The sequence below is a fragment of the Myripristis murdjan genome, chromosome 22 (genome assembly GCF_902150065.1).
Source record: "Myripristis murdjan chromosome 22, fMyrMur1.1, whole genome shotgun sequence".
NCBI lineage: Eukaryota > Metazoa > Chordata > Actinopteri > Holocentriformes > Holocentridae > Myripristis > Myripristis murdjan.
Genome location: NC_044001.1, coordinates 7,483,154 through 7,491,367, shown reverse-complemented (window position 1 = coordinate 7,491,367; position 8,214 = coordinate 7,483,154). Strand labels below are relative to the sequence as shown.

The window sequence follows — 8,214 nt, the reverse complement described above, 5'->3', positions numbered from 1 at the left end:
CAAAAGGTGGATTTCTCAGAAATCAGAAAGAAAGGCAAACTGCTAAAAATACCTCCCACTGTCTCTGGAACAAGTGATGTTCAGAGCAGGAAGGCAGATGAGAGCGCTGGAGGGGGGAGGCATCCAACTTTCAACTTTCAGAAATGGAATTAGCTTCAAAAAAAAAAAAAAAAAAAAAAGAAAATGTTGTTCAATATCACCAAGTCAATTTCTGTGTGTTAAAGATGAAAAGATCCATTCATGTACGTTTGGTTCATGTACACTATGTAAATATGTTTCCTAATAATATCAATTTGAAGAAAATGATTTTTCATCTACAACTTGAAGCGGAATTATTTCTTTAATCACTGTAGCCTTCAGTTGCCCTAACGTAAAATATATCACACAAACAAACACAAATCAGTAAGTCATTTTGACTTTGCAGACAATATTCTCAACTTTGTCCCATTAGTCAAGATTTAAATGAAACTGGAGTCACAGATAAGCTTTTAAAATCTTTTATTAAGTAGAATATTAAGCAAAAAGAAAGTCACAGTTACACACAAACAGACAGCATGATTAAGTATTCAGAAAATCAGAAAAACAAACTGTTCACATGCTTTACATATACTGTATCTATTTCAGCAGGAATATTATTGAGTATAAATGCACTGGAGCTCTGTGAAAAAGGCAGTTTTTAATTTGATTTACAGAAACAAAGAGACTCAGTTCCTCTGATGCGTCTGTTTAGGCCTCAGCTCAGCTCTCAGTTGTTCTGCTTCCCAGATGAATTCTGTGAAACACACAGAAAAGGATTCAAGTTCACTGATCCAGTTTTTACAAGCAACAACACTAATACCACCTGGATCACTTCACTTTATACTTAATGATGGTCTGTCTTGTCTTCAGCTCTTGTACTGCTTTCCCAATCACGATATTAATATGAGTATAACTACATAAATTACAGCCTGTATAAGTACAGACCAGCATACATGGCACAGGTACATGGTACATGCTGGAGATAATGTGGGACAAACCTTAAGTTTCCACACCAGAGCGGTGATGAAGAGTGCATACAAGCTGCTCTTGGCCAGGAAAACAGCGTAGGAGAGTTTGCCAGCCTGCGAGGTCCTCACATAGTTCTCTGCAGAAAATTGAAACTTTCACATGAGAGAAGAACCAGAACTCTTTGCACAGAAAATCATGTCAAAAACACTCTGTTGATGCTTTTATTCTTATGTGCACAACCATGATTATTTAGTTTGTACCTAGAAAATTAAGGCAGTTTCAATGCCTGGAGATGCAGTATAGTATATTATATAGTATATATCATGCACAATAGTAGATTTACCTTTTGTGAAGCTTTCTCCTTCACCTTCACCTTCAAGAAAAAAAGTGCATTAGACAAGTGAAGGTGTTTTTGGTTGCTGATTGCATTGTTTTCTCGCCGCAAAAAGACAAAGTTTCCTCTCTGAGTTTCAGATGGACTTACCTAAAGCGCCCTTAACAGAGTCTGAGTGGGGTTCGTAACCAGTTCCATTAAAGAAGGTGACCGTGCAGGTGAAAGTCCGGTCAGGCGAGCGCCAGTCTTCGGCCGAGACCCTCAACCTGCTGGTGATGCTGTAGGACTCGTTTTTCCTTACGGCATTGTTGTCAGTCGCCACACCATCCTTGACATTTTCCCCGCTGATCTGCCAGAACACACTCACATGGTCTGGGTAGAAACCAGAGGCCACACACACCAAGGTCTTCTTCTTGTTTTTACACTCCTTTGATGAAGGTGGAAGTATTTTGACAGTTGGTGCAGTGACGTTATACTCTGCATGGTCAAAAGACAAAAAACATTTAATTAAAATTCACGCTCCTGAAGATCCTAAACAGACCGACACAGAATACTTCAAAGCATTTGAACCTTTAAATACAAAAAGCTTCTTTAACAGGGTAGAGAATGACACAGGAGGACCTGCTGATGCTAAACATAAACCTCATGGGCATTACAGGTTACAGCAGTCACATTAAAGCCTTTCCGCAAACATAGCATTTTCACCATAACAAGCTCAACATTTATGCATTTAGATCAGAAAAATGTTTTTTTTTTTTTTTTCTACAAGCCCAAAGTTTTCTTTAAAATAAATCTCAAATGATATTTAGTCTTACATTTTTCTCAACTTCATTTTCAGTTCAGGCAAACTCACAAGGCCAGCGTTTAGGAGTAATATCTTATTTTCTTACCTAACACCGTCAGTTTGGTGCCCTGGCCAAAGTAAGCAGGGTTGTAGTTGTTCACACTGACACACGGCAGCAGAAAAAACTGTGCAGCCTGTGAGCTCTGAAAGCTGTAAACTGGCTGTTGTTTTGCTCGACTTTAGAGAGATACTGACACCCTTTGGTTTTGTACACGTTTTACAGAGGAATAGAGTGTTAAATACTAAAATAAGGCATTTCCTCACAACACTGGACTTTTGAGTTAAGGTCGATTTGAGAGCATGAGGCCATCAAAAACAGCTAAACTCTGACTTTGCACAAGAGCCATCACACCACCTACTTTACCATTACACCCTGTGGAGTATTACATAGCACTGAATGACATCAAGTTGTTTTGACCTTACCTAAAACTGTAAGTTTGGTTCCTTTCCCAAAGTGAGCCTCTGACTGGGAGCTCACAGCCGTTCACAGAGATGATAAGAAGTTTCTATGAGAGCAATAATCTGGGCGCAGAGCCAAATGTCTTATTGCTGCTCAACATCGACAGCGCTTGTTATTCCTCTGGTACTGGAACAAACCAACTTCAGCCAGAACTTCTTTCCCAGTTTAAAAAGAGGTCACCTACCTGCACCACCGTCAAATAAAATATCAAAAACTATTTTCTCAGCATGGCCTGTTCACTTCATACACATGAATAGTCTGTGAAATTCACTCTGTCAGATTTTGTTGAGGATTTTCTTACCTAAAACAGTGAGTTTAGTTCCAGCTCCAAAATGAGCTTCAGTGTAGGAACACAGAGCGTTTGGACTGTGACAAAAACTCTTCCTGCTGCTTCTCTTATTCAGGGCTTCCACTTTGAAAATAATCTGACTTTGTCACACTTTGGCCTGTGAAGACCTCCAATGTCATCTGCTGCAAGCCAACATCCACTGACATGTACCTTCTAATCTCCTGTATTAGTAAATGTGTCTTTTTTATACAAAGCTAATTTAAGTTCTTATTTTTGCTTTTTGTTTCAGTCACTAGGATTCATCAGTGAAGGCAAAGTGTCAGTCGAGCCTCGGAGCGTCTTCACTTTAGTCCACAAGAAGTCAAATCTGTGTTTCAAGATGATTCCTCAACAATATTTTCATATTTTAAACTTTGTGTTTGATTTCTCACCTAAGACAGTTAACCTGGTTCCTCCACCGAAGTGAGCCTCATAACCAGAGGCACAGTGCGCTCCATCAGAGCTCAAATCAGCTCAAAGTGCTCCTTTTACTTTTCCCATTTGTTATCGATGGATTTTCATTTCTGTATTTTTAATTTAATCGCTCTCTTCTAACCAAACCAGCATCTGTGGTGTTACAGCCTGTTTCTAGAGTTTGATGCAAGACAAAACTGTTTGCATTAACATCTGAGCTGTCAGGTTCACATGGATTTTACTTCATTTCTTGGTGGACTGAGAAGAAGAAAATTTGCCGTCTGACTCACCAAGAACAGTCAGTTTTGTCCCTTGGCCGAAGTGTGCTTTGTAATTGGCACAGTGTGCAAGCTTAACATCAAAAAGTGCTGAGCAGAACTACAACTAGAAAGATCCAAACAAGTTTCTCACACTGCTGCTTCAACTCAGAGAAACAGGCCTTTTTATCATTATTCTTTGCTCGTGAGCCTCTTCTTACCCAACACAGTGAGTTTTGTTCCTTTTCCAAAGTAAGCTTTGTTGGCATTGTCACAGTGCATAAATACTGAGCATGAATCTCCTCTGTCATTCTCTACCGCCAGCATCTTTGGACTTTTTACAAATCTTTCTTTTCATACCCAGCTTCTTTGATAATGTGAAACTTGCTAAAAATTCAATATCAAACAGAAATATTTACCTAAAACTGTCAGCTTGGTTCCACTGCCAAAGTAAGCAGGCTGAGTGTTCACAGTGTTCACAGTTCAGCTCAATACTCATGTTTTCCATGTCCACTGATTCTTCTGTCATTGTCAGCCAAACATTTTCACCAGTTCAACTTTGCTGAAACAGTGAAAATGTTTGGCTGAATGTAAGAGCTGGGACTTACCCAAAACAGTGAGTTTTGTTCCACTTCCAAAGTAAGCTTCTGCTTGGTTATCACAGCGTCAAAATACTGAGCACGATTCTCCTCTGTCATTCTCTACCAGAATTATCTTGGGACATTTGGCAAATCTTTCTTTTCACTCTGAGGTTCTGTGACAATATGAAACTTAACAAATTTCATGATCAAACTGCAATATTTACCTAAAACTGTCAGCTTGGTTCCTTTGCCAAAGTAAGCAGGTTCAGTGTTGGTCACAGTGTTCTCAGTTCTGCTAAATACTTCATCTTTTTTGTGGCCACTGATTCTTCTCTCATTGTCAGTCTAATATTTTCACAGTTTCAGGTTTGTGCCACTGAACTGAACCTGGGAGAACTGGGACTTACCTAAAACTGTGAGTTTTGTTCCACTTCCAAAGTAAGCTTCGCTGTTAGTATCACAGTGCTGTAATACTGAGCAAGATTCTCTTTTGCCGTTCTCTACCAGAATTATCTCAGGACATTCATGTTTTTTACAAATTATTTCTTTGATCCTGAGGTTTTAAGGCAATATGAGACAGAAATATTTACCTAAAACTGTCAGCTTGGTTCCTTGGCCAAAGTAAGCAGGGTTGTTGTAGTTCACAGTGCTCTTGGTTAAACTAAATAGTTCATCTTTTTCATCACTTCACATCATTCCCTCCTCATCAGGCAAACATTTTCACAATTTCAATTTTGTCTCAGTGACCTGAACCTGGGAGAGCTGGGACTTACCCAAAACTGTGAGTTTTGTTCCACTTCCAAAGAAGGCCTGAGTTCCAGTGTCACACTGACTGCCTCCTCTGACAAAAAGTCACAAAACTCTCCAGAAACAGCCCTCAATGCCACATTCAGATACTGTTTTATAATCCATTGGTCAAAAATGTTTTCAGCAGAGCTTCATCATGTCCAAGTTGTGCTGTTTTGTCAACATGAATGAATCAAACATCCAAATGAAGCAGATATGACTTTAACATGTTTTGAAAATGTATTCCAGTCAAATGTCCCCATCAAAGTGGACATTACACTCCCCCAGCTGAGTGGCATCCTTTACGCCCTCAGAATATTCATGTTTTCCCCTGTAAAATGCATCCCAAGCTCCATGCAGCGCTCTACACTATGCATGTGAATGGGAGGAGGTTTTTGTACAGCGGCTCTATAGGATTGTATCACCGTGGCCCCCTGTCCCCACGGTGAAAAAGCATCATACAAAAACCTGAAGTCTGTGTGCGTCTGTGGGCTCTCCCACCCCCACCCGGCTCCTCCATATCTCAGCCTCCATCTCTCTGTGTGTCTCTGAGAGCAGCTGTGCAGGCCGGGGTTACTGGCGGCTGAACGGGCTCCAACCTGACTGCTGCTACTTCTGTGAGAGCTAAGAAAAGAAGCAAGAGGGAGGGAAGCAAAGGGAAAGCTTGTGTGTTGGTGTTTTGTTGTAGCAGCACAGAGGAAGTGACAGCTCTGCTGGTCACACCTCTTTATCCCATCCAGTTAGAAGTGAAGTGCAGCTGGGACACGAGGCGCCGAGGACACTGAGAGATGTGACACTGAGTCCAACCCCAAAACTGCCTCTTTACTCATCTGGAGCCGCAACTAATGAGAGAAAACAAACATAAAATAGCTCAGAAATTTCATCCAATCTGTATAACATCAAAGACATCTATTATTACATTAACTATAGAAATTACAACAACCTAATGTTTGAATCATTTTTTTTATATATAAATCACGTAATAACTAACTATGAGGAACTAACTGAACTAACTACTAAAGTGATGCGTCACAAAAGACAATATTACATGAACTAGACATCATGACACCATTATGATTGAAACATTTGTAACTAATCATGTAATAATACAGAGTAATGATCATATACGTCATAAAATAATAAGAGTGATGAGTTGAGTTATTACAATCATCACAGAAGAATGTGACAATTTTGAGTTCATGATTGTTGATTAATATGATACTGTGATATTATTTAATCTTTTAAGGGTTGATCACATTGACAGTTTTTATTATGTTGCAGACCCATCTAGAGCGGCATTTTTATCATGTGTCTTTTGTTATAATGTCATTACTAGAAGTGCGAGACACTAATGTCCTTTTAAAAAAATAATTGACTTGAACTTGACCATGACTTCGTTGCATCAAGCTTTTCAATTTTGAGTTTTGCCACAACAGCCTGTTCATTTTATTCAGGTTTATTCTCTGTAAACTGTTCCAATAAATTGTACCAATGTAACAAAATACTGTATTTCCTTTGAATTGTCATGTTTTAGTTGGATTTATTTGGTTTACTGTTGTGACAATAACTCCAGTGAGTTCATATTTTTTGTCCCATTTATTTCTCCCACTGCATTATGAAGCACCATGACTTTACTGTCTCTCTGTGTGAAGCCTCTGTTTTAAATTCAAATTCTTCTCATTGTGATTAATGAATTGCGATTGATGATTAACTGAAGTGTTTTGTCACAGTTCCCCTGCATCAACTTAGTGACTTATATGTGAATGAAACCAAAATGTGAACACTTCATTTCTGTTCCTATCCACTAAGTGACACTTCACTTTTGTGACAGGCTGAACTTTTGACATTTTACCTTTGAATGCACTCAGATTTTTTTTTTTTTTAACTCATATGTAATGTCACATGCAGCCTGTAGAGGTCAGTGTATGATAACCTCTTCAAGTTGTCCTCTAAATCTCTCTAATTAAACTTTCATGTGTCATCTATCTATCTATCTATCTATCTATCTATCTATCTATCTGTCTGTCTGTCTGTCTGTCTGTCTGTCTGTCTGTCTGTCTGTCTGTGTGTCTCTGTCTATCTGTCTGTCTGTGTCTCTCTTTATGCCTGTCTGTCTGTATAGATAGATAGATAGATAGACAGACAGACAGACATACAGACAGACAGACAGACAGACAGTAACGTGCGGTGGGGTCCTTTGAATGGCCAAGGGTCAATTAATGCAGCAGAACTCAAATTGCATTACATGTAGATCCGACTGAGCAATCTGATTGGTCAATCAGACGTTTAGAATGTGCTCAAATGAGCATGACAGCACGGGTAGCCGTGCTCAAATGAAAAATACCTCATCACTTAAAATATTACTCCGCCTATATCTTATTGCCTGAGTCTGTGTGGTTTCCATGGCAACATGAAACGTTTCACTGAAACCCGCATCAAAAGCCGCTGACTGCTGTCAACTTTGTTAGCCTGCATAATGGACCATTTTGTTGTCAATTTTGATTTATTTGGCGACCTACGTTTGGATGAATGGCTGAACGAGGAAGACAAGACAGAACAGAAAAAAGCCAAGATACGCGAGAGTGACGAGTGAAGAGCTGGATCAGCTGGAGAGGTCAAGAAATTAAGCCAGTACGGCCCGGTCAACGTCTTGGGCCGTCAAATGTCTACAAGACTACCTGAAAACACCTGGCAAACAGCTGATTTCTCAACTGTAAGGAAAGAAGAGCTAAACAAGATCCTCCGTGAATTTTATGGAACTTTAATTTCTATGATAAAGAGAATGAAATGCCTCAGGAGATTCAGCAGCACGGATAGAACCTGCTGAGGCAGAGTCAGCACCACGGACAGAACCTGCTGTGGCCGATTCAGCACCACGGACAGTACCCGCTGAGGCAGATTCAGCACCACGGACAGTACCCGCTGATGCAGATTCAGCACCACGGACAGTACCCGCTGAGGCAGATTCAGCACCACGGACAGAACCTGCTGAGGCAGATTCAGCACCACGGACAGTACCCGCGGAGGCAGATTCAGAACCACGGACAGTAACTGCTGTGGCAGATTCAGCACCACGGACAGTACCTGTAAGATTTTCCACGGAGATGTGCAGGCTATAACTTTGTTCTTGTTATTAATGCCTTAATGTTATCACTTATTAATTAGCCTATTAATCGTTTTTAATTTGTTTAGTCTTTATGAGTGTCCTAGGCCACTGATTTGA

The 8,214-nt window shown here is 39.9% G+C and overlaps 1 gene segment (V, D, J or C); it reads right to left on the bottom strand.

Moving 5' to 3' along the window:
- Positions 1–481: 481 nt before the first annotated feature.
- LOC115354238 (T-cell receptor beta-2 chain C region-like) overlaps positions 482–8,214 on the bottom strand; it is a 31,867-nt gene continuing 24,134 nt past the window's right edge. Inside the window, 5 exon segments of the C gene segment in view lie at positions 482–772; positions 1,017–1,123; positions 1,331–1,360; positions 1,472–1,798; positions 2,212–2,267. Of these exon segments, the coding sequence occupies positions 746–772; positions 1,017–1,123; positions 1,331–1,360; positions 1,472–1,798; positions 2,212–2,267 (547 nt within the window).